The 27,096-nt window shown below is 44.0% G+C and overlaps 1 protein-coding gene and 1 pseudogene across 1 annotated transcript in view; both read right to left on the reverse strand.

Moving 5' to 3' along the window:
* Positions 1–1,408: 1,408 nt before the first annotated feature.
* LOC124038653 lies at positions 1,409–6,368 on the reverse strand (annotated as a pseudogene).
* Positions 6,369–6,391: 23 nt separating this feature from the next.
* LOC124037723 (unconventional myosin-If-like) overlaps positions 6,392–27,096 on the reverse strand; it is a 28,120-nt gene continuing 7,415 nt past the window's right edge. The window contains exons 7-28 of the mRNA XM_046352715.1: positions 26,384–26,515; positions 26,009–26,143; positions 17,633–17,765; positions 17,254–17,450; positions 17,076–17,156; positions 16,870–16,956; positions 16,677–16,763; positions 13,960–14,127; positions 13,735–13,820; positions 12,623–12,704; positions 12,392–12,498; positions 11,974–12,072; positions 11,057–11,201; positions 10,770–10,884; positions 10,097–10,266; positions 9,814–9,959; positions 9,417–9,563; positions 9,149–9,297; positions 8,934–8,996; positions 8,545–8,743; positions 8,247–8,422; positions 6,392–7,175 (exon numbers count right to left, since the gene is read on the reverse strand). Of these exons, the coding sequence (XP_046208671.1) occupies positions 7,099–7,175; positions 8,247–8,422; positions 8,545–8,743; positions 8,934–8,996; positions 9,149–9,297; positions 9,417–9,563; positions 9,814–9,959; positions 10,097–10,266; positions 10,770–10,884; positions 11,057–11,201; positions 11,974–12,072; positions 12,392–12,498; positions 12,623–12,704; positions 13,735–13,820; positions 13,960–14,127; positions 16,677–16,763; positions 16,870–16,956; positions 17,076–17,156; positions 17,254–17,450; positions 17,633–17,765; positions 26,009–26,143; positions 26,384–26,515 (2,781 nt within the window). The 3' untranslated portion in view covers positions 6,392–7,098. The remainder of the gene's footprint in view (positions 7,176–8,246; positions 8,423–8,544; positions 8,744–8,933; positions 8,997–9,148; positions 9,298–9,416; positions 9,564–9,813; positions 9,960–10,096; positions 10,267–10,769; positions 10,885–11,056; positions 11,202–11,973; positions 12,073–12,391; positions 12,499–12,622; positions 12,705–13,734; positions 13,821–13,959; positions 14,128–16,676; positions 16,764–16,869; positions 16,957–17,075; positions 17,157–17,253; positions 17,451–17,632; positions 17,766–26,008; positions 26,144–26,383; positions 26,516–27,096) is intronic.

The raw sequence follows: 27,096 nt of genomic DNA on the forward strand, positions 1-27,096 counted from the left end.
TGGGCAGGGGCGCAGCTGGGGAGCCAGGCCCAGCCAATCAGATTCAGTTTTTCCCCACAAAAGGGCTTCATAACAGACAGAAATACACCTCAGTTTCATCGGCTGTCGGGGCCCTGGTCTCAGACGATCCTGCAGGTGAAGAAGACGCATGTGGATGCCCTGGGCTGGTGTGGTTACATGTGGTCTGTGGTTGCGAAGTCGGTTGGACTTACTGCCAAATTCTCAAAAATTACATTGGTGGCTCATGGTGGAGAAATTTACATTAAATTCTCTGGCAACAGCTCTGGAGGACATTCCTGCAGTCGGCATGCCAATTGCACACTCCCTCAAAACTTGAGATATCTGAGGCACTGTGTTGTGTGACAAAACTGCATATTTTAGAGTGGCCTTTTATTGTCCCCAGCACAAGTTAATGGTCATGCTGTTTAATCAGCTTCTTGATATGCCACACCTGTCAGGTGGATGGATTATTTTAGCAAAAGAGAAATTCTCCTTAACAGGGATGTTAACAAATTTGTGCACAAAATGTGAGAGAAATAAGCTTTTTGTGCATATGGAAACATTTATGGGATCTTTTATTTCACTTCATGAAACATGGAACCAACACTTTACATGTTGGGTTTATATATTTTTCAGTATATTTAGAAACGTCTCAAATTCATCATAGAATTTAATTCAGTAACCGTTAATCTTATTCATATACACATTTAATTGATCTCATAGATGTAGAATTCCACACATAACAAACATTGACATGGTCCTTACATTTTCTGTAATAACATCCAAAAATACTTACATCTTAAGATCTCCGAACCAAGACAAACATTTATGTTTATGTGGTTGTATAAAATGTCTTAAACTTAGTTTAGTTCAGATCACACATAATATGATATTATCCCTGAAAAGGATGACAAATGTAAAGTTGTAGGTTATATAAACAAACCCTACAAGCCCTTTACCCCTAAAATGTTGTGGTTGTGATTCAGCCCTACATCTAAGAAACACTGTATTTTGGGGGTTGAAATCATCTCCATTCTCATCACTACAAAGCCAATCATGTTATTATACCAAAACACAGATATACACAAAATTGTTTTATAAAAACATGTGGAGAGAATATCCATGCATATATGGACGCAAATAACAGATGAGTGCATTGATCAATTCACACAAAATGCATATAAAAACATACACACATTAATTCTTGTTTAATTCTTTAACATGTGCATTGATTCTGTTATCATATCAAATAAGGAGCAAACTTATGAATTGCAACCATTTCTCAAAACGGAGTCACTGCTAAGTAAAAAGAAAGGCACTGCATTAGACACTTTTCCTTGCACGGCACTACATAGCACATTTCATCACCAAAGCCATCAAGTTGTCTCTTGGAGAAGTTGAACATTCTCTAACATCTTTTCTGAGTCTTGGTGGTTCCTTTCAGGACGATGTAAGGCAAGCCCAGGACACAGTTATCACTGGGCCAGTACTGAAGGCCTGACAGGGAGTAAGGTATCTCGTAGTTGGCATCCTAGTAGGCTATCAGGGTGCTTGGGTAGGCTACAGCGATCACAATCAGAATGTGACTAGAGGGTGAATAGACACATGTCAGTCTGTTCATGATTATTCACAACATCAAAGAGAGAATATTATGTCTAATTTCTGTTCACATCCTATCCCCTACTTTTACCAGATGCCATGCAGATAGCAGAAGTTGAGCTTTTGCCAGAGGATGCATCCGAAACAGTCACTGATCCAGTAGATGATTGCCATCCCCCACAGGCCAACACCAGACCAGCATAACCGTAGCACCTATTGGTCAGTACAGCTGTGAGTGGGGAAAATAAAGCAGAGCGATAAACAGAGAGAGTGAGCGCATGAGCGAGAGAGGAACAGAAAGCAGTTATCAGACAGTGAACTGATGGAGTGATAGAATGTGCACTGGACAGTAATGTACAGTACAATAATGAGAGGTATTGCCTTACATCCTCATCTCCAGACCCAATGAGTAGGTGATGTAGAGGGCAAGGCAGTTGAGGACGTAGGCGTTGTCAGTGGGTTTGACAAAGGAGCACAGGGTGGGCCCTTTTCATAGTTCAATTGGGATTATGTTCACACTCTCATTAATATTGCATTAATCTTTTCCCACCCTTTACTTTAATATTAAAACAGTGTTAATGGGAGAGTCATTCAGAACGCTAGGAAGCCCCTCTCTCCGACTGGCTGGTGAATATAGCATACTACTATATAGCATACTACCAGGCTGCTCCTGGCCTGGTTGTCAGGCTCCTGGCTTAGCATGGCTTCTGTTTCAACCTGGCATGTCCTGTAAAAAGATCCTGTCGTTGTCTCCTGCCTTATTAACAGCCTACAGTATGTATTGCCGTTTGTTCCATATAGAGAGAACAACCGCGTGATCCTGTAGCAGGGAGATCTAAACACACATGGCCGCTGCCCCATGGTTACATTGAATAGAGACAGGAAGGTGAAACACGGTATATGCTACTTCCAGTATTCACAGATAATGATTTGGCTGCAGAAGCCTTGAGCAGGTGTTATGGTGGCCAACCTGTCATTGATGAAGCATAGGAATACCAGAGGGCATAGCAGAGCCCCAGCAGAGCCCCAGCACCCACAGGATGGACTGCTCATCCAGCATCTGGCCCATGAAGCTCAGGGTCATGTGGAAGTAGGCAGAGAAGAGACCTTTAGGGAGGGGACACACATTGATGCCCAATTCCTAAATGGCCCCTAGCCCTGGCCCTACCCAGTATCTAAAGCAGACCGATGAGGGCATCTTGGGAGTGGAGTTATAACTTAATGAAGCTTGTCCTGATGTTTGGAGAGAAGAGTGGACACACACCCACAAAGACCATCATGATCCAGACCAGGTACAGGTACTTCCCTGGCGTAAGTGTGCAGCAGGTACAGCATGATGGGGGAGATCACGAAGACGAACAGACTGCTCATCTGGCGAAACAGAAAGGAGTGTTCTAAAAGAGGGATTCACAATGTAATGCAGTGAGTGATGCACCTGTCCACTACATCTATCATCATTGTGGCCATAAAATATGGTCCTCCGCAAACAAATAAAATACAACAATATATTAGACAAGTATACTGCAATGGAGTTTTAAAAAGGCACAGTGAGCACAGAGGTGTATATCTCAGCTGGATATTGTAAGAAATAAATCATGTTCACGCACAGTGTACTTCAGAGTGCCTGTAGTTTGCCTCACACCAGTCCAGATCTGAGCTTTCATAGGAGAACACATCATCTTCTCACTTGACTAGAGAAAGAAAGAATAGAGTGAGACCATTTAGGCCATTATTTTCTATTACTTTCAGAGTTTCCAGCATACAACACAGTGTGACTAACAATGTGGATGAAGCCTTTTTCAAAGACTCCACGTGCTGGTCCACTTTTTGAAGACTCCATAACAGGGACGGGCTCAAGTGAAATGTCTGTTGTCTGTTTGTCCCCCGTTGAAAAGATAAGCAAATATCCAGGTGTGGGTGCCTTGTCATGGGCTTCTTAAACCAGTCACCAAAATGGATGCTTCAGTGTTGCTCTTGCTGTTCTGCATGTCACAATCCAATTATAATAAAGATAAATTATATGAGCTATTGTTGTTCAAATATTATATTATAAATAGATGACAAACAGAGTAGGAAGGACTGCCAATGCACACTGTTCTGCTTCAACCATCCATACTGCAATCTACAATTAGCTTTGACCCCAAAGCAAATGTCATCTCATCACCATGAATGCATAACAGTATAGACTTTACGTCCGTCCTCTCGCCCCGACCTGGGCGCGAACCAGGGACGCTCTGCACACGTCGAGTCACTTCAAGGTCTCAGAGCAAGTGACGTCACCGATTGAAACGCCACTAGCGCGCACCGCCGCTAACTAGCTCGCCATTTCACATCGGCTACATATGCAAGTAGGTTGTAAGTAGATTGCAAAATACCTTGCATCCACAGACTCAATAATACAAGTCATCATCATGAAATTGTCATCATCAAAACACCTGTCACCTGTGGATATAAATTATATTGACAACAAAACAGCATGTGTTTATATGGAATTGTATATGACCACCATCTCAGATGACTAGATAAAATCGATATAGAGTTTCCCTCCAATTTTGTAATCCAAACACATCTACTTTCTTCTCCAAGTGGCAGGTGGGTTTTAATAGGGGACAAAATTCTCCCGATCCAGTTGCACTAGTCTTGAATGTTACTTCACGCCCTGGTCTGGCAAGAAATACTATTGTTAAATTGACACATTCCCGGTGCCTTTGCTATATTACAACCTATCAATTCAATTTAGGCTTTAAATTGAATGGAAACCAAATGTGCATGGGTAAGCTTTACCTGATATCCAAACTTCGCAACAGGCAACGCGCTATGATAAAATATATGTGTATAACTAAAACCAACAATATTAAAGCATTAAGTCATTCCTTATTGGGCATAGTTTGAAATTATAGTAATTAGAGCAAATACACATACATGCGTGAATGGCAAAAGCTGCGGCTATTCATATTCTCAAAGGGCCAGGTGTACCCGCAGGGATGGCACAAGCGCATGAGTGTGAGGCCACATTGGTCCGATCTCGTCATGCGCTTTGCTTTTGACGGACGTCATAGGTAGCAAATCGTTCGTTACCCGCCTTTTGCCATTGTATTATTAATTTATTCTAGAAGCAAGAAGATTCCTGACGATGTTAATTGAAACTTTTGTGCCAGGGAGGTGAGTCGGCATAACTAGCTCAGTCAGCAGCATGGACACCTGTATAATGGTTCTCAATAGGGTTGTTCCTATTATGAATGTCTTGACTGGCTTATTCCCTACTCTTAAAAAAACACGCCATTACGTCAATATTGATGGACTGCATGTTGTATCCCACTTAATCCCCACATATTGCCATTCATTAAAAAAGTAATCTAGGCCAATGCTAGTTTGAAGCAAGATGAGGACCAAAGAGCCCAGACAATCATACAGTTGTATTTTCATGTTAAGAAGTCCGGTCAGTGATGTAAAGCTCCGTGGAAGGAGGTCATAGTTGAGATCAGCGCTACTGGTCTGTTTATGGATCATCAGAATAAACAGGGGATCATGCTCAGGATCAACACAGTATGGCTATTGTTCCTGTCTCCACAGGTACCAGTGACAATATTCAGTTATTACGGATACCATGTATGTTTAAACCTCTACAGTATTGGTGGGTCCCCCACGGGAAGATTGAGCTAATGTAGGCTAATGCGATTAGCATGAGGTTGTAAGTAACAATAACATTTCCCAGGACATAGAGGTATCAGATATTGGCAGAAAGCTTAAACTCTTGTTAATCTAACTGAACTGTCTAATTTACAGTAGCTATTACAGTGAAATAATACCATGCTATTGTTTGAGGAGAGTGCACAGTTATGAACTTGAAAAGTTATTAATAAACCATTTAGGCACATTTGGGCAGTCTTGATACAATGTTTTGAACAGAAATTAAATGGTTCATTGGATTAGCCTAAAACTTTGCACATACACTGTTGCCATCTAGTGGCAAAAATCTAAACTGCACCTGGGCTGGAATAATACATTATGGCGCTTCTTGCATTTCAAAGTTGATGGTACAGAAAAAATACAAAAAAACACAAATGTTTTTTTCTTTGTATTATCTTTTACCAGATCTAATGTGTTATATTCTCCTACATTCATTTCACATTTCCACAAACTTCAAAGTGTTTCCTTTCAAATGCTATCAAGAATATGCATACCCTTTGCATCAGGTCCCGAGCTACAGGCCGTTAGATTTGGGTATGGAATTTTAGGTCGAAAATTGAAAAAGAGGGACGGATCCTTTAGAGGTTTTTAACATGCAACCCATTACTATTTGTATGGCTGTATTCATGAAGTATCTAGTCTGCTCATAACAGAACATGTAGTTTTATTGTCAAGGCATGTATTTATAAAACATACTTGCTGCATGCTTCAGTAACGGCTCCAATGAATAGTATAAACCTGCAACCACACATTGACCATTGTAAATGATTAGCATTTCAATTTTGAACACGTGAAGCTCCCAGTTGTATTCACGGCTCACCTGTTGGACCAGTGTTCCCAGCTGGAGAATAATCTGCTGCGCTGCACTCTCTTTTGTCCACCTGTCATTCACAACCACCTGTAGGAATCATTAGGCTACCAATTCAAGGTGACACATCATTCATAGCCATAATGAAGACAGCATTCGTACAGGTTTACGACACTTCGAACAAGGATGCATTCTAGGGTTCATCACACATCGCTAACATGATGTAAGAATGAGGTGGTCTTAAAGTATCAAGTTCAATTTAGTTACTCATGATGCCAATGATGATGCAAACAGTGTATCAATCAATTGCGTTTATAGAAAATATTTCTTTATTGTGACCACTGTCACTGGGCACAAAATAGAAATTCAAGTTATTTTACAACAGTTATAAAAGAAGTCCATAAACTCGTATTGTAATGAATCCAACAAAGCAGAAAGAAGCTTATAACACCAAAGACTCATGTATATTATCATACATCAGTCAACCTTTCATTTTCAGACCATTTGCAAGAGTTGAAGACATGGAAATGGTGCAACAGTACCTCCTACTGGTTGCTTACAGGTAGTATTTACTTGAATATAAAATATGGACTTTTGGGAGGATTTTACATCGACACTTGATGGCCCTACATTTGATATCACAAAAAAAATGTATGTGCATAACATCATTGCATCTTCTTTTGCGTCAGCACCTCAAAGCTTTGCATCAAAGTCCTCTTTGTGAAACTGGAATAATGCCCAGTTAAATCAGTTATGGCTGACAATATAACATAAATGAAAAATAAAAAAGGCGCAGTCTTCTGTTTCAGATAGCTTTTCAACATGTTTCTTTCTCTGTACTGATATTGTTGTGCAGATAATACAAAGCACTGGTGTCAACATGACGATCCTGTTGAAACGCTTGTGAATCAGATATTACTGTTTGGCTCACATGCAATTCACCATTGCTTTACAGTGGATCGTTATGCCATCCAACTTTTCGGGCACAGAACAGGCAGTCATCAGATTTTCTCCACATAGTTCCCAGGGAAGAGTCCCTCCTTGCCACGAAACCTGCCCCTCCACCAGCCTGATGCATCTGCAAGGGAAAGGTAACCTTTCAGCAATGGTGTTCCAGTGCCCAACATTACAGTAGTGGTGTACTAGTGCCAAGCATTACAGCAGTGGTGTACTAGTGCCAAGCATTACAGCAGTGATGTACTAGTGCCAAGCATTACAGCAGTGGTGTACTAGTGCCAAGCATTACAGCAGTGGTGTACTAGTGCTAAGCATTACAGCAGTGGTGTACTAGTGCCAAGCATTACAGCAGTGGTGTACTAGTGCCAAGCATTACAGCAGTGGTGTACTACTGCTAAGCATTACAGCAGTGGTGTACCTATGCCAAGCATTACAGCAGTGGTGTACTAGTGCCAAGCATTACAGCAGTGGTGTACTAGAGCCAAACACTACAGCAGTGGTGCACTAGTGCCAAGCATTACAGCAGTGGTGTACTAGTGCCAAGCATTACAGCAGTGGTGTACTAGTGCCAAGCATTACAGCAGTGGTGTACTAGTGCCAAGCATTACAGCAGTGGTGTACTAGTGCCAAGCATTACAGCAGTGGTGTACCTATGCCAAGCATTACAGCAGTGGTGTACTAGTGCCAAGCATTACAGCAGTGGTGTACTAGTGCCAAGCATTACAGCAGTGGTGTACTAGTGCCAAGCATTACAGCAGTGGTGTACTAGTGCCAAGCATTACAGCAGTGGTGTACTAGTGCCAAGCATTACAGCAGTGGTGTACTAGTGCCAAGCATTACAGCAGTGGTGTACTAGTGCCAAGCATTACAGCAGTGGTGTACTAGTGCCAAGCATTACAGCAGTGGTGTACTAGTGCCAAGCATTACAGCAGTGGTGTACTAGTGCCAAGCATTACAGCAGTGGTGTACTAGTGCCAAGCATTACAGCAGTGGTGTACTAGTGCCAAGCATTACAGCAGTGGTGTACTAGTGCCAAGCATTACAGCAGTGGTGTACTAGTGCCAAGCGTAAAACAACCCAGTTGGTGCTCTAGTCTCCTCTTTCTTCCCCTTTCCTTTGTTCCCGAATGGACACGGTTTCTTTTTTCACAAATAAACAATTGAGTACTATTCTATTCCCTCCCAACGTGTACCTTCATTGAGCAGGTCGATGACATCATTGGCGTCAAAGCTGAGCTCATCGGTGTCCTGGCCAGCGTACTGGTACAACGCCCGGCAACGTGGGCCCATGGGGCGGGGCTGGGCCTTGGACCGGCTGGATGGGGCCGGGGGTGGCCGCTGGCTGCTGATACTCCTCTTCCTCTGCATTCTGAAGAGAGGTATAAAGGGATGAGATATACTGGGAGAGAGATGAGAGCTCAAGTTCTATCTTTCACTTTAGATAGTATATTTTTGTGAATGCCCAATGTATGCTCAGTTTATTCAGCTCACCCAGACACGCCCTGGTCAGGCACGTTGAGGAAGTCCAGGTTCCTCTGTTGAGTCTGAGTCTGAGCCGGGCCTCGTCTGGGATTCTGGGAGCCCAGTTTGGGGAGGACGGCGCTGGGGGGGCGGTTCTGTTTCTGGGAGGTATAGGTGTGCTGCTGGGGCGGTGGAGCACCTCTACCTCTGGGTGCACCATTCTGGGACCCTAGTCAAAGAAGAGGAACAGAGATACAAGGTAAACACAAGACAGACATACAGTACATCCATTCATACACTAATAACTCAACATAATTATCATGGTGGTGGTACACAGTAGTAAGGATTGCAAGTCCATGTTCATGGAGTGATTGTTGCCGATGACGTAGGAACATGTCTGAACAGATTCATGAGTTTACCTCTACTGGGAGGCTGACTCCTGCCGCCTGCACGGATCTGTAGCGCTCCCTTCTTGGTGGGCTCTGACAAAATAAACATGTTGATTTTTAAAGGATGACATATTAGGAAAAATAATATATGTTATATATCAAGTCAGCCTGAGTAATCTATAGATATACACTCTCTTTTCTCTTTTCTCCTTCTGCATGTGCTTCTCTCTCTCCCTGTTACTCACTGGAGGTCTTGGGCAGGCCATCTCCCACCGTGATGGTGAGTGTCTTTCCAGCTGGTTTGATCTCTGCCAGGTCCCCCTGTCCCCTCTGGAACACCACAACACGGGTGCCCCCTCCTCCCCAGCCCTCCTTCTTCACCCGGAACTCCAGCCTACAGAACCACAACGACGGATGATTTTACTAGATGCTTTTATCCAAAGTTAATCCAATCCACTAAACCATGAAGTCATACAGCAAGGATTTCGCTATCCAGTATGTGTGTAGTCCTACCTGTCATTGAAGGAGAGAGGCAGCTTGTTCTTGGTCACCTCTTCATAGCGCTTACAGAGCAAGCTGAGGAACTCAGTCTTGAAGTTGGACTCTAGCAGACTATCATACTGAGTCTCATGCACGATGAAGAAATCATCCTGTCTCATACTATAGTGAGAGGGAGAAATATATAAATTTAGAGTTTTACGGGATTGGCATTGGTAGAAGAAGTGTCATACCCACACAGGCGGGTGATATAATTGCACAATGCAGAGTTTAAAAAGATCCTGTGTTATCAGTTCCTGTTTTATCTTAAACCACACTAACCACAAAAACTCCCATTGACACTGGCTGGAGATGACACCACACTGCACTGTTACATGCTGATCTAACTTCAGCAGTGAGAAAAAAGCTTTACCTGAGAGAGATAGAGTGGATACTCTCAAACTCCAGCTTCCTTTTTAACACCTCCTTTATCTGTCCCTTCTCTGGCCCCTTCTTCACCTTCTCTCTGCCTATGAGGTAGATGCCTTTGGGAGACAGAATGAGGTCCCTCTTGATGGACTGGAGAGAGAGATAATGGAAGAGAGTGAGTGGGTATAAATGGAAGAAGTAAGAAGTCAACCCCATGCTGTGCTGTTAACCCCGGCGTTGGCTCGGTTTTCCTCACCACTCTGTGGTGGAGGAAGTGGTATGCTCACCTTGAACCTGCGGTCAAACTTGTTGACAGAGTCTGCGAAGTCGACTCGCTCTCTCTTGGCCAGGAACTGTCTGAGCTCAGGCCTCTGCTCCAGTCCCAGATAGTCTCCTACAAAGTTCCTGTTGATGCTGTTCCTCCTCCGCTCCTTAGAGTTATACAGGATGTCTGAAGCTGGAGACCACATGGGAGAGAGAGTTCCTGGGAATGTTAAGACCCTCTGAGGGCATATATTCATTGCTGTATATCCAAATTGATTTATGTATAATCATTTTTCTTTCTTGTTCCATCCCCACACTTCTCCAGGTGTCACACCCTGACCATAGAGAGCTGTTTATTTTCTATGTTGGTTAGGTCGGGGTGTGATTAAGGGTGGGTTATCTAGGGGAATTGTATATCTATGTTGGCCTGGTATGGTTCCCAATCAGAGGCAGCTGTTTATCATTGTCTCTGATTGGGGATCATATTTAGGTAGCCATTTCCCCATTGTACTTTGTGGGATCTTGTCTATGTATAGTTGCCTGAGAGCATTATTATAGCTTCACATTTCATTTGTTCGCTTTGTTGTTTTGTTCTTTGAAGTTTTCTATTCCAAAATAAAGGATGGAAACATACCACGCTGCATCTTGGTCTACTCCTTATGAGGAACGTGACACCAGGATCATTGACACACTCACCGTCTTCCCTCATCTGTTCATATTTCCGCCTGGCGATGTACTTCCTCCAGGCCTTCTGGATGGTCCTGGCGAACGTGTCGAATTTCCTCTCCCGCATCTCCTCCAATAGGAAGAGCTAGAGGAGACGGAGGGAAGAGGGAATGCTGAGATCAAATAAACTATTTTGCAGTGTAATACCTCACACCTTTTAATACAGTTAATTTATTCACCCTTAAACCCGGGAAGTCCCATTAAGATGAATGAAACAGCACTTTTCCCAGGGAGAACTACAGTATATGGGCCCCTACCGACTCTGGGGCCTTGACAAAGACCTTGGAGCGTCCCATCTGGTACTGGTCTGTGTCCATGTTGACAGAGCGGAGGAGATGCAGGACCCCCTGCTGCTCTCCCCCCCGCCAGCACGGCCACGTCTCTGCCGTCAGGATGGCATACCTGTAGGCCAAACACAGTGAGTCAGGTACTGGGTAGAGCATACAGTAGACTCTCCATCCCCCCACACACACTGTGAGGACACCCAGTAGACACTGAAGGACACACACAGTGAGTCAGGTACTGGGTAGAGCATACAGTAGACTCTCCATCCCCCCACACACACAGTGAGTCAGGTACTGGGTAGAGCATACAGTAGACTCTCCATCCCCCCACACACACTGTGAGGACACCCAGTAGACACTGAAGGACACACACAGTGAGTCAGGTACTGGGTAGAGCATACAGTAGACTCTCCATCCCCCACACACACTGTGAGTCAGGTACTGGGTAGAGCATACAGTAGACTCTCCACCCCCCCCACTCTGTGAGGACACCCAGTAGACACTGAAGGACACACACAGTGAGTCAGGTACTGGGTAGAGCATACAGTAGACTCTCCATCCCCCCACACACACAGTGAGTCAGGTACTGGGTAGAGCATACAGTAGACTCTCCATCCCCCCACACACACTGTGAGTCAGGTACTGGGTAGAGCATACAGTAGACTCTCCATCCCCCCACACACACTGTGAGTCAGGTACTGGGTAGAGCATACAGTAGACTCTCCACCCCCCCACACACACTGTGAGGACACCCAGCAGACACTGAAGGACACACACAGTGAGTCAGGTACTGGGTAGAGCATACAGTAGACTCTCCATCCCCCCACACACACTGTGAGGACACCCAGCAGACACTGAAGGACACACACCTAAGAGTAAGTAAGACTCACCTCTGTAGGAACTTATTGAAGACTCTGCGGTAGGCGTAGCCGGCTCGACGCACACGGATATTCTCCCGCAGCCCAAGGTACTCCACCTGGTGCTTCGCCCTAAACACACACACGCACACACACGCACACACACGCACACACACGCACACACACACACACACACACACACACACACACACACACACACACACACACACACACACACACACACACACACACACACACACACACACACACACACACACACACACACACACACACACACACACACACACACACACACACACACACACAGGTTCAATATCACCTATGTTCTAATGTTCCAAACTAGAGAATTATAGCACCTGAATTCTTCTGAAATCCCAAAATAATCTGCTATTGTATATGATGTCTGTTAGGGAGTGTTATAGGGACACACCGACTCTCTTCCCAGTCCTTGGGTCTCTTAGTCTCGTTGGGTTTGATACATCGGATATAGTGGGGGGTGCACTTCATCAACGTGTTCACCAGATCATTGGCTTGTTTCTGCAGAGAGAACATAAGGGATGGATGTACAACCACGTACTGATAAACTGAAATCTTTGCGAGTGCTGTTACACTCAGCTACTGAACCATAGTTCTGGTACAGTAGTAGAGTGGGGACTGTTACCTTGATCTTACAGCTAGCAGTGGTGGGCCTGCTCTTCTTGTCTGTGTTGAGGTTTTCAGGGAAGAGGCTGCAGATGAAGGCACTGTGGGGACAAGATGGAGGATCATATTGAATTGCTTTTCACATTACGTTAGGCTTGCAAGAATTTTAACTAGGTAGCCTATGAAAACAAAAACTAAAAGTCATGAAAGAGAGGAGGATGGCATTGGGATTCAACTTTTTGTGTTTATACAGTAACTGTCGGATAATGCAATACTTGCTTTGTGGACTTCACCGGACAGATGTTGCTGTCCGGTTTTGTGATTACACAAATGTATGTGCAGTTGAATTTATTCGGCCACTGTGTGACTGTTGTCTTTTTGTTGTTACAGCCTTATTGTATATCACGGTGGCGTATAAACGAATAGGTTATAGAGCAAACAACACAAATATGAAATATCTAGTTAGATAAAAACTAAAAGCTTCCAGCAAAGGTCAGCACCTTCAGTTCTGAGTTCCAACACTGGTCAGATGGTAGTGTAACATCTGAAGCTTGGAACGTCATCATCAGGTGGTGTTGTTACTTTGTTACAAGCATCGCTACGTTGTGTCGAATCAGAAGTGCTTCGAAAACTGCATCGGAGTGTCGGAGCTCCGGTATCAATCGTCCCATCACTAGGGAGCAATAATAAATATTCTGTTGCACTCGTCAGTTGGCTCCTCTTTCCTATATTAAGAGGCTTGAAAAATTATTATTGTGATATAATGTTTATGTCATTGAGAAATTTGGCCATAGAATCAATGACTGAAAAAAGACGTATTTTCAATGTCTGTATAATATGTATTTTTGACGTCCGGAAAATACATATTTTCACCTTTCATTCAGCACCTAGAATGCACCTGATTTCAACATCAGGAAAATACTGCACGTATTTTCGACGTCCGGAAAATATGTATTTTCGATGTCCATAAATTGTATTATCGACGTGAAGAACATATGCATTTTCACCATTCGTTCAGCACATAAAATGAACCTGACATCCAAGTCTGGAGAAGAGGTCTAAAAGATGTCTTTCAACGTCATTTTGCTTACTGGGATGTGTCAGTTCAGGTAAAGATAGAGGAATACATACTGTTCGCTGCTCTGCATCAGTTCAATAAGGTCAGTAAAAAGGACATCCCGGTTTCTCTCACAGAAGCCGTTTATTTCGTAGGAGACCTGAGGTGACAGATAATGCATTATGTGTAAGTCTTAAAATTCACAGCAACCTTCACACCTCACCCATATGTCTACCCACATGAAGTGTTTACTTAAATCAGTTTTGAGTTTAAAACTCTTGTCTTCTCCGGGTACTCACCTTGCCTGCATAGTGGTGGATGACGAAGCCCGAGTTCCAGCTGTTGAAGTGTTCGTGTGTGCCCACCGCCGCCGAGAGCTTCTGGAGCAGGGTGCCGTCTGCCCCCTCACCCTTGGCATGCATGGTGGCACACACATCATCCAGCACACTCATGATGCCTGGCGGGTTCTTGAGGGGAGGGATTGTTAGACATTTAGAGTGGTAGCCACTAATAGAATATACAGACACATCCAAATTGATTGGCACCATTTCCATTGATAAAGTTTAGCAAAAACGACGGTATGATATAAATAATACAGTGAGCTCCAGAAGTATTGGGACAGTGACAATAGTGCTGTTGTTTTCCCATATTTCTACTCTACAAACTTTTTGGATGCATTTGCTGTTTGTTTTGGTTGTGTTTCAGATCCTGGGGTCACCAAGTCTCCAAATCTACAGTAGACGACACCTCCATGCCAATAGGCTAATTGGATTGAAACCGGGTGCTATGGTCAGATGAGACGAAAATAGAGCTCTTTGACACATGCACCAGTGGTGTTTGGTCTTGATAGAAGGATGCGTATGCAGAAAATAACCTCATACCTACTGTAAAATATGCTGGTGGATCTTTGATGTTATGGGGATCATGTACTCTACCAAGTACCAGGACATTTTAGCCAAAAACCTGGTTGTCTCTGCCAGGAACCTTAAACTTGGCCTTCCAGCAAGACAATGAACCCAAGCAACATCAAAATCCACGAAGAATTTGTTAATTGTACACAAAATCAACATTTTGCAATGGCCATCTCAGTCTCTGAACTTGAACCCCATTGAAAACCTGTGGTTTATATTGAAGAGGACAGTCCATAAGCGCAGACCGAAAGATATCAAGGATCTGGAAATATTCTGTGTGGAGGAATTGTCTAAGATCCCTTCCAATGTGATCTTCAATCTCATAAAATATTATAGGAAAAGGCTACATCCGCGTAAAGGGGAGGTTTGCACAAAGTATTGAAAACAGGGTTGCCAAACATGTTGACACCTATCTTTAAAAAAATGTTTGTATCACTTGTTAAACTAAATATTTTAATTTGAGCATTTATGAGTATAAAATCATTATTTACAGTACCAGTCAAAAGTTTGGACACACCTACTCATTCAAATAACACTTTTGGAATTATGTAGTAACCAAAAAAGTGTAAAACAAATACAAATATATTTTATATTTGAGATTCTTCAAAGTAGCTACTCTTTGCCTTGATGACAGCTTTGCACATTATTGGCATTCTGTCAACCAGCTTCATGAGGTAGTCACCTGGAATGCATTTCAATTAACAGGTGTGCCTTGTAAAAATGTATTTCCTTCTTAATGTATTTGAGCCAATCAGTTGTGTTGTGACAAGGAAGGGGTGGTATACAGAAGATAGCCCTATTTGGTAAAAGACCAAGTCCATATTATGGCAAGAACAGCTCAAATAAGCAAAGAGAAACAACAGTCTATCATTACTTTAAGACATGAAGATCAGTCAATACGGAACATTTCAAGAACCAACTGCAGTAGCAGTAGCAAAAACCATCAAGCGCTATGATGAAACTGGCTCTCATGAGGACCGCCACAGGAAAGGAAGACCCAGAGTTACCTACACTGCAGAGGATAAGTTCATTAGAGTTAACTGCACCTCAGATTGCAGCCCAAATAAATGCTTCACAGAGTTCAAGTAACAGGCACATCTCAACATCAACTGTTCATAGGAGACTACGTGAATCAGGCCTTCATGGTCAAATTGTTACAAAGAAACCAGTTCTAAAGGACAACAATAATAATAAGAGACTTGCTTGGACAAAGAAACACAAGCGATGGACATTAGACGGGTGGAAATCTGTCCTTTGGTCTGATGAGTCCAAATTTGAGATTTTTGGTTCCAACCGCTGTGTCTTTGTGAGACGCGGAGTAGGTGAACAGATGATGATGTGTGGTTCCACATGTGTGGTTCCCACTGTGAAGCATGGAAGAGGTGGTGTGATGGTGTGGGGGTTCTTTACTGGTGACACTATCTTTGATTTATTTAGAATTCAAGGCACACTTAACCAGCATGGCTTCCACAGCATTCTGCAAAGATATACCATCCCATCTAGTTTGTGCTTAGTGGGACTATCATTTGTTTTTCAACAGAACAATGACCCACCACACCTCCAGGCTGTATAAGGGCTATTTGACCAAGAAGGAGAGTGATGGAGTGCTGCATCAGATGACCTGGCCTCCACAATCACCTGACCTCAATCCAATTGAGATGGTTTGGGATGAGTTGAACCGCAGAGTGAAAGAAAAGCAGCAAAAGAATGCTGAGCATATGTGGGAACTCCTTCAAGACTGTTGGAAAAGCATTCCAGCTGAATCTGGTTAAGAGAATGCCAAGAGTGTGCAAAGCTGTCATCAAAGCAAAGGGTGGCAACTTTGAAGAATCTGAAATATAAAATATATTTTGATTTGTTTAACTTTCTTTTTGGATACTACATGATTCTGTGTGTGCTATTTCATAGTTTTGATGTCTTCACTATTATTCTACAATGTAGAAAATAGGAAAAATAAAGAAAAACCCTTGAATGAGTAGGGTTGACCAAACTTTGACTGGTACTGTATTTGATAGTCTTTTTTGCTCATCTTTATTAAGGGTGCCAATATTTTTGGATGTGACTGTAGACACAGTTGAGGAGAGATTGTATAATTTTGAGCTTACCAACTTATTCTCGATGAGGTCACAGACAACCTTGTTGTTGAAATACTCAATTGGTGTCCACTTGATGCCTTCCTGAACATACTCTTCCTGGGAGAAACACAGGGAGATAGACAATGCCAATATAACTATTAAACATCATCCAAGACCCCGCTTAAAGAAATGAAAAGTGTTGATGTTTGAGAGTGGTTTGTACCTGTTCAGCCTTCAGTGTCAACTCAATAAATATCTGCTGCAGCTTCTCGTTGACAAAGTTGATGCAGAATTGCTCAAACCCATTCCTCTGTCAGAGGAACACATCCAGGTTAGAGACAATGTTACAACATATTATCATCATACCTGTGTTTTGTCTCGTTATCCCATCAGAGATGTACATTTCTATTGATTTAATATTTGATTTACCTGGAATATCTCAAAACCATATATGTCAAGAACGCCAATGCTGTATTCTTCATGAGGTTTCTGTATGGCTTTGTTTATGGCCTGGTAGGGGGATAATTAGTTAGTATGAAACGGACGTGTCGTTACTGTATTTATGTCTCTGTGTGTATCATTGCAGTTTATAGTAGATGTCCCTAACCTCCACCAGGTAGTCAAAGAGCCGGGTGTAAAGGGCCTTAGCCAGGGCGTCGCGGGTGTAGGTGGCTTGTTCCTGGTTAAGAGTCACATCGATGGATTCAGACTTTCCACCCCACTTCGAGTCCATCTTTCTGCTGGTCAGTTTGTCTTGCAGGCGCGTCGGGTCAACGCCCAGCAGATAGGCAGGGAAGGCAAGCACTGGGAGGGAGAAAATACAAACAGAACAGAACACAACACATGACAAATATATACATTTGTCTACATAATGGCAAATTGCTTGAGCTACTATCCCCAATGTCTCCAATGTGTTTCTCCATCTTCACTGGGGACATTTACAAATGTATTATGCATGTTTGCACGTTCTCATGTCTCCCACTCACAGTCAGTGCTCTCCACCTTGCCATAGTTGCCTGCCTCTATGAAGCTGATGTTTCCAAGGTGCAGGATTCCTGCTATGATCTGCAGCGCCTGAGCCTGGTGGGCCACTGGGATCCCAATCACATGCATGGCTTCCTGTGGACAAAATACAACAGAGAGGCATTACTCCTGTTCCAGACAACACACAACAACATCTAGAATTGGGACTGAGGGAATATGATGGAAGAATACGCAGCAGAACAGTATATTTTGCAAATTATAAGCCTGTGTTACGAATATACACTATCGTTCAAAAGTTTGGGGTCACTTAGAAATGTCCTTGTTTTTTTGTTTTTGTCCATTAAAATAACATCAAATTGATCAGAAATATAGTGCAAATGACAATTGTAGCTGGAAACAGCTGATTTTTAAATTAATATTTTTTATTTAACCAGGCAAGTCAGTTAAGAACAAATTCTTATTTTACAATGACAGCCTACCAGGGAACAGTGGTTTAACTGCCTTGTTCAGGGACAGGACAACACATTTTTACCTTGTCAGCTCAGGGATTCGATCCAGCAACCTATCGGTTAATGGTCTAATGCTCAAACCACTAGGCTACCTGCCACCCCAATGTTTGTCTATGGAGATTGCATGGCGGTGTGCTTTTATACACCTGTCAGCAACGGGTGTGGTAGCTCCGTTGCTGACAGGCGTATATCTATATAGGCATACAGAGGCCCATGATCAGCAAATCAAATCAAATCAAATGTATTTATAAAGCCCGTCTTACATCAGCTGATGTCACAAAGTGCTGTACAGAAACCCAGCCTTAAAACCCAAACAGCAAGCAATACAGGTGTAGAAGCACAGTGGCTAGGAAAAACTCCATAGAAAGGCCAGAACCTAGGAAGAAACCTAGAGAGGAACCAGGCTCTGAGGGGTGGCCAGTCCTCTTCTGGCTGTGTCGGGTGGAGATTATAACAAAACATGGCCAACATGTTCAAATGTTCATAGATGGCCAGCAGGGTGAAATAATAATAATCACAGTGGTAGAAGAGCAACCATCACTCCTGTGTTCCAATGGCACTTTGTGTTAGCTAATCCACGTTTATCATTTTAAAAGGCAAATTGATCATTGGAAAACCCTTTTTCAATTATGTTTGCATAGCTGAAAGCTGTTGTTCTGATTAAAGAAGCAATACAACTGGCCTTCTTTATACTAGTTGATTAGTCAAATCAAGTCAAATCAAATAAAAGTTTATTTGTCACGTGTGCCGAATACAACAATACTGTTATGCTGGTGAATGAGGACCCAAAAGGACTTTAACAGAAACAGAGTCTTTATTCCAGTCTTAAACAAAAACGACAATCCTGGATATATCTTAGGTAAATACAAAACAGGAAAACTGAAATCCACTCGTCAGTAGAGAGGAACGACTGGAGACGCGACCACAGACTGCAGGTCGCTTCGGGAAGGCACAGGCCGTAGCTGACATAGACACCTGCTCACACGCAGCATCTGAAGAAGGCAAAAACACGACAGGGCGGAACAAGGACACAGAACAGCAAACATCAAACAAGGATCCGACAAGGACAGAAGCGGAAAACAGAGGGAGAAATAGGGACTCTAATCAGAGGGCAAAATAGGGGACAGGTGTGAAAGAGTAAATGAGGTAGTTAGGAGAATGAGGAACAGCTGGGAGCAGGAACGGAACGATAGAGAGAGAGAGCGAGAGAGGGAGAGAGGGAGGGGGAGAGAGAGGGATAGAAAGAGGGAAAGAACCTAATAAGACCAGCAGAGGGAAACGAATAGAAGGGAAGCACAGGGACAAGACATGATAATCAATGACAAAACATGACAGTACCCCCACTCACCGAGCGCCTCCTGGCGCACTCGAGGAGGAACCCTGGCGGCAACGGAGGAAATCATCAATCAACGAACGGTCCAGCACGTCCCGAGATGGAACCCAACTCCTCTCCTCAGGACCGTAACCCTCCCAATCCACTAAGTACTGGTGACCACGTCCCCGAGAACGCATGTCCATGATCTTCCGTACCTTGTAAATAGGTGCGCCCTCGACAAGGACGGGGGGAGACGAACGGGGGCGCGAAGAAAAGGCTTGACACAGGAGACATGGAAGACAGGGTGGACGCGACGAAGATGTCGCGGAAGAAGCAGTCGCACAGCGACAGGATTGACGACCTGAGAGACACGGAACGGACCAATGAACCGCGGAGTCAACTTGCGAGAAGCTGTCGTAAGGGGAAGGTTACGAGTGGAAAGCCACACTCTCTGACCGCGACAATACCTAGGACTCTTAATCCTACGTTTATTGGCGGCTCTCACAGTCTGCGCCCTGTAACGGCAAAGTGCAGACCTGACCCTCCTCCAGGTGCGCTCACAACGTTGGACAAAAGCCTGAGCGGAGGGAACGCTGGACTCGGCGAGCTGGGACGAGAACAGAGGAGGCTGGTACCCAAGACTACTCTGAAACGGAGATAGCCCGGTAGCAGACGAAGGAAGCGAGTTGTGAGCGTATTCTGCCCAGGGGAGCTGTTCTGCCCAAGACGCAGGGTTTCGAAAAGAAAGGCTGCGTAATATGCGACCAATCGTCTGATTGGCCCTTTCTGCTTGACCGTTAGACTGGGGATGAAAACCGGAAGAGAGACTGACGGAAGCACCAATCAAACGACAGAACTCCCTCCAAATCTGTGACGTGAATTGCGGGCCTCTGTCTGAAACGGCGTCTAACGGGAGGCCATGAATTCTGAACACATTCTCAATGATGATTTGTGCCGTCTCCTTAGCGGAAGGAAGCTTAGCGAGGGGAATGAAATGTGCCGCCTTAGAGAACCTATCGACAACCGTAAGAATCACAGTCTTCCCCGCAGATGAAGGCAGACCGGTAATAAAGTCTAAGGCGATGTGAGACCATGGTCGAGAAGGAATGGGAAGCGGTCTGAGACGACCGGCAGGAGGAGAGTTACCTGACTTAGTCTGCGCGCAGTCCGAACAAGCAGCCACGAAACGGCGCGTGTCACACTCCTGAGTAGGCCACCAAAACCGCTGGCGAATATAAGCAAGCGTACCCCGAACGCCGGGGTGGCCAGCTAACTTGGCAGAGTGAGCCCACTGAAGAACAGCCAGACGAGTAGAGACAGGAACGAAAAGAAGGTTACTAGGACAAGCGCGCGGCGACGCAGTGTGAGTGAGTGCTTGCTTTACCTGTCTCTCAATTCCCCAGACAGTCAACCCGACAACACGCCCTTCAGGGAGAATCCCCTCGGGGTCGGTAGAAGCCACAGAAGAACTAAAGAGACGGGATAAGGCATCAGGCTTGGTGTTCTTATTTCCCGGGCGATAAGAAATCACAAACCCGAAACGAGCGAAAAACAACGCCCAACGAGCTTGACGTGCATTAAGTCGTTTGGCAGAACGGATGTACTCAAGGTTCTTATGGTCAGTCCAAATGACAAAAGGGACGGTCGCCCCCTCCAACCACTGTCGCCATTCGCCTAGGGCTAAGCGGATGGCGAGCAGTTCGCGGTTACCCACATCATAGTTGCGTTCCGATGGCGACAGGCGATGAGAAAAATAAGCGCAAGGATGGACCTTATCGTCAGAATGGAAGCGCTGGGACAGAATGGCTCCCATGCCCACCTCTGAAGCGTCAACCTCGACAATGAATTGTTTAGTGACGTCAGGAGTAACAAGGATAGGAGCGGATGTAAAACGCTTCTTGAGGAGATCAAAAGCTCCCTGGGCGGAAACGGACCACTTAAAGCACGTCTTGACAGAAGTAAGAGCTGTGAGACGGGCAGCCACTTGACCGAAATTACGAATGAAACGCCGATAGAAATTAGCGAAACCGAGAAAGCGCTGCAACTCGACACGTGACTTAGGAACGGGCCAATCGCTGACAGCCTGGACCTTAGCGGGATCCATCTGAATGCCTTCAGCGGAAATAACAGAACCGAGAAATGTGACAGAGGAGACATGAAAGGCGCACTTCTCAGCCTTCACGTAGAGACAATTCTCTAAAAGGCGCTGGAGTACACGTCGAACGTGCTGAACATGAATCTCGAGTGACGGTGAAAAAAATCAGGATATCGTCAAGGTAAACGAAAACAAAGATGTTCAGCATGTCTCTCAGTACATCATTAACTAATGCCTGAAAGACAGCTGGAGCATTAGCGAGACCGAACGGCAGAACCCGGTATTCAAAATGACCTAACGGAGTGTTAAACGCCGTTTTCCACTCGTCCCCCTCTCTGATGCGCACGAGATGGTAAGCGTTACGAAGGTCCAACTTAGTAAAGAACCTGGCTCCCTGCAGAATCTCGAAGGCTGACGACATAAGGGGAAGCGGATAACGATTCTTAACCGTTATGTCATTCAGCCCTCGATAATCCACGCAGGGGCGCAGAGTACCGTCCTTCTTAACAAAAAAAACCCCCGCTCCGGCGGGAGAGGAAGAAGGCACCACGGTACCGGCGTCGAGAGAAACAAAAACGATAATCCTGGATATATCTTAGGTAAATACAAAACAGGAAAACTGAAATCCACTCGTCAGTAGAGAGGAACGACTGGAGACGCGACCACAGACTGCAGGTCGCTTCGGGAAGGCACAGGCCGTAGCTGACATAGACACCTGCTCACACGCAGCATCTGAAGAAGGCAAAAACACGACAGGGCGGAACAAGGACACAGAACAGCAAACATCAAACAAGGATCCGACAAGGACAGAAGCGGAAAGCAGAGGGAGAAATAGGGACTCTAATCAGAGGGCAAAATAGGGGACAGGTGTGAAAGAGTAAATGAGGTAGTTAGGAGAATGAGGAACAGCTGGGAGCAGGAACGGAACGATAGAGAGAGAGAGAGAGCGAGAGAGGGAGAGAGGGAGGGGGAGAGAGAGGGATAGAAAGAGGGAAAGAACCTAATAAGACCAGCAGAGGGAAACGAATAGAAGGGAAGCACAGGGACAAGACATGATAATCAATGACAAAACATGACAAATACCTTACAGTGAAATGCTTACTTACAGGCTCTAACCAATAGTGCAAAAAAGGTATTAGGTGAACAATAGGTAAGTAAATAAATAAAAACAACAGTAAAAAGACAGTGAAAAACAGTTGCGAGGCTATAAAAGTAGCGAGGTTTGAGGTAGAATGTACATGTAGATATGGTTAAAGTGACTATGCATATATGATGGACAGAGAGTAGCAGTAGCGTAAAATAGTTTTACATTTTTTATTTTTTATTTTATTTAACCAGGTAGGCTAGTTGAGAACAAGTTCCCATTTACAACTGCGACCTGGCCAAGATAAAGCATAGCAGTGTGAACAGATAACAACACAGAGTTACACATGGAGTAAACAATAAACAAGTCAATAACACAGTAGAAAAAAAGAAAGAGTCTATATACATTGTGTGCAAAAAGCATGAGGAGGTAGGCGAATAATTACAATTTAGCAGAGTGATAAATTATCAGATGGTCATATGCAGGTAGAGATACTGGTGTGCAAAAGAGCAGAAAAGTAAATAAATAAAAACAGTATGGGGATGAGGTAGTTGAATTGGGTGGTGTCACGCCTTGGTCATTGTATTTTGTGTTTTTGTTATATGTTTGGGTAGGCCAGGGTGTGACATGGGTTTATATGTTGTGTTTCGTATTGGGGTTTTATTAGCATTGGGATTGTGTATGATTAGGGGTGTGTCTAGTTAGGCTTGGCTGCCTGAGGCGATTCTCAATCAGAGTCAGGTGCTTGTCGTTGTCTCTGATTGAGAACCGTATTTAGACAGCCTGACTTTCGCTTTGTATTTTGTGGGTGTTTGTTCCTGTCTCTGTGTTGTAGTCACCAGATAGGCTGTAATTAGTTTCACGTTCCGTTTGTTGTTTTCTTATATCAGTTATTTCATGTACCGTTTTCATTTCATTAAAGTCATGAGTAACCTACACGCTGCATTTCGGTCTGACTCTCTTCTTACAACAGACGAACGTCGTTACAGGTGGGCTATTTACCAATGGACTATGTACAGCTGCAGCGATCGGTTAGCTGCTCAGATAGCAGATGTTTAAAGTTGGTGAGGGCGATAAAAGTCTCCAACAAGCGATTTTTGCAATTTGTTCCAGTCACAGGCAGCAGAAAACTGGAAGGAAAGGGGGCCAAATGAGGTGTTGGCTTTAGGGATGATCAGTGAGATACACCTGCTGGAGCGCGTGCTACGGGTGGGTGTTGCCATCGTGACCAGTGAACTGAGATAGGGCGGAGCTTTACCTAGCATGGACTTGTAGATGACCTGGAGCCAGTGGATCTGGCGACGAATATGTAGCGAGGGCCAGCCGACTAGAGCATACAGGTCGCAGTGGTGGGTGGTATAAGGTGCTTTAGTAACAAAACAGATGGCACTGTGATAAACTGCATCCAGTTTGCTGAGTAGAGTATTGGAAGCTATTTTGTAGATGACATCGCCGAAGTCGAGGATCGGTAGGATAGTCAGTTTTACTAGGGTAAGTTTGGCGGCGTGAGTGAAGGAGGCTTTGTTGCGAAATAGAAAGCCGATTATAGATTTGATTTTAGATTGGAGATGTTTGATATGAGTATGGAAGGAGAGTTTGCAGTCTAGCCAGAGAAATGAAGGCTATTCCATGCGATAAATTGGCAAGAAACAACTGAAGATCTCGTACAACACTGTGTACTACTCCCTTCACAGAACAGCACAAACTGGCGCTAACCAGAATAGAAAGAGGAGCGGGCGGCTGATAAGAGAATTACGTTCTCCAGGTACATCACAAAATTTAATTATATTACCCTCAGTCTGCAAACCAGAATTTGTAAGATCCTGGTTGATTAAAACAGACGGAGGTCCAGCTAAAATAGTCAAAAAGGTTTATTCACGGAACGTTCTGAAGTCAAGAATACAAAACAATTCATTTTATACTGACTTCTCACACACACACATTCACACAGCCATACACGCACACACACAAACAGACGCACATACGCACATTACCCACACACACATGCACACAAACAGACGCACACACATGTCCTGCTACGCACACACTGTCTGTCTCACTACCCAACCGACAGAGATTAGTGACCTTGTCCTTGAGACGTACTCCCCGTTCTCTCCCAAATCTCTAGTCAGGTCGGCACCAAGCTTAGACAGTCTGTGTTTAAAATACCATAAAGACATATTGTTTTACCCTAATTCTGACTAGGACTACACATTTATTGATTGTGATTTTATACATTCTAATCAATTCCATACAATTATATGTTTCAGGGCGGAATATTCTAATCATTCAATTAACAGACAATTCTCACCTATCAGAGGCCCCGGTGCACAACTGAGCAAGAGGACAAGTACATTAGAGTGTCTAGTTTGAGAAACATACAAGTCCTCAACTGGCAGCTTCATTAAATAGTACTCGCAAAACACCAGTCTCAACATCAACAGTGAAGAGGCGACTCCGGGATGCTGGCCTTCTAGGCAGAGTTGCCAAGAAAAACCCATATCTCAGATTGGCCAATAGAAATACAAGATTGAGGTGGACAAAAGAACACAGACACTGGACAGAGGAAGATTGGAAAAAAAGCGTTATGGACAGGTGAATCTAAGTTTGAGGTGTTCGGATCACAAAGAAGAACATTCGTGAGACGCGGTGCTTGACGCCATCTGTCAAGCATGGTAGAGGCAATGTGATGGTCTGAGGGTGCTTTGATGGTGGTAAAGTGGGAGATTTGTACAGAGTAAAAGGGATCTTGAAGAAGGAAGGCTATCACTCCATTTTGCAACGCCATGTCTGTGGATGGTGCTTAATTGGAGACAATTTCCTCCTACAACAGGACAATGACCCAAAGCACAGCTCCAAACTATGCAAGAACTATTTAGGGAAGAAGCAGTCAGCTGGTATTCGGTCTATAATGAAGTGGCCAGCACAGTCACCGGATCTCAACCCTATTGAGCTGTTGTGGGAGCAGCTTGACCGTATGGTACGTAAGAAGTGCCCATCAATCCAATCCAATTTGTGGGAGGTGCTTCAGGAAGCATGGGGTGAAATCTCTTCAGATTACCTCAACAAATTGACAACTAGAATGCCAAAGGTCTGCAAGGCTGTAATTGCTGCAAATGGAGGATGGAGAGCAAAGTTTGAAGGACACAATTATTATTTCAATAAAAATCATTATTTATAACTTTGTCAACTTCTTGACTATATTTCCTATTCATTTTGCAACTCATTTCATGTATGTTTTCATGGAAAACAAGGACATTTTTAAGTGATCCCAAACTTTTGACTGGTAGTGTAAACCGGAAGTGTTATTTTGCTCCCAGTGCTTCTGTGAAAAAAAGTGTACTATATGTTTTAATCCCTGATGGAGTAAAGTACCATTGTCTCCTGAAAGTCCTTGCTGTCGTTGGTTCCGTCCACTTTGTATGTCCCTGACTGGTTCAGGTAGTAGTAGTAGTCTGGAGTCATGATGCCCAGGGCTTCTTTCTGCTGGGGGTTGGCTCCCTCTATTAGCTAAATACAACAGTTCAGGTAAATACAACTGAAAGAACATTAATTACACATCAACAATTTACACACAGTTATGAAATACCACAGAACCGTTAATGTGCTCAAGGGTGAGAAGGTCATTCACATTGTGCAACAGTTGTACGAAAGGCCAATAGGAGGGGGACATCTCTCCTAAAGATGGGTAGTGAGAGAGTCATTGTGGTTAGCTGTGTTAGTGCTGGCCTAGCTCAGGACCTGACTGACCTGGTAGTAGACGTGGAAGTTCCTCTCGTTCTCGTTCTGGCTCACCACCCTCGACTTCTCAAGGAGGAAGTTGGAGATTTTACCACCGTCCGGCTCTCCTCCTCTGCTAAACTGAATCTCAAAGTACTTACCCTGTTAGATCAGAACCCACCCACAAAAAAACATATAACTCAAGTTAGACATGGTTCATCGTTATGACTTGAGGGTTGTGGTTTGGAGTGGGGATATAGCCCTAGTATGGACTGGGAAAATGAGAGCATCAGAGCAGTGACACAATCTGTGGTTAACTCCTTAAAAAATATATTTGTATGTAAATAACATAAACGTGTAGGAAGGATATTTAGCCTATAAAGGAAAAATCGATATTTTAGTATTTTTTCCATTAGTCCACTGCATTTTGCATCATCATGATGATGAGGCCGGTGACACTTTGCTTCTTGAAAGTCCAATATCTTAAGAACCTGACATCTGACATGCAAAACACACGGCTGTATCAACAGTAGACTAACGAAAACAACACCAAAATATAGTTTTTGAGTGGATTTTCCTTTTAAGACATCCGCTGATGGGTACATTTTTGGTTACATGACTTTACTAGACAGATGTTAACCCCACCCAGGATTTCACCTCAGTTCCAGATTCTCAAGCTCTTTGATCTCATTGTGTTGCTCTTCCGTAATAGAGGCCTGCAGTACGCACAGCAGAGCACCTCA

This window comes from Oncorhynchus gorbuscha, linkage group LG06 (assembly GCF_021184085.1).
Source record: "Oncorhynchus gorbuscha isolate QuinsamMale2020 ecotype Even-year linkage group LG06, OgorEven_v1.0, whole genome shotgun sequence".
NCBI classification, from domain to species: domain Eukaryota; kingdom Metazoa; phylum Chordata; class Actinopteri; order Salmoniformes; family Salmonidae; genus Oncorhynchus; species Oncorhynchus gorbuscha.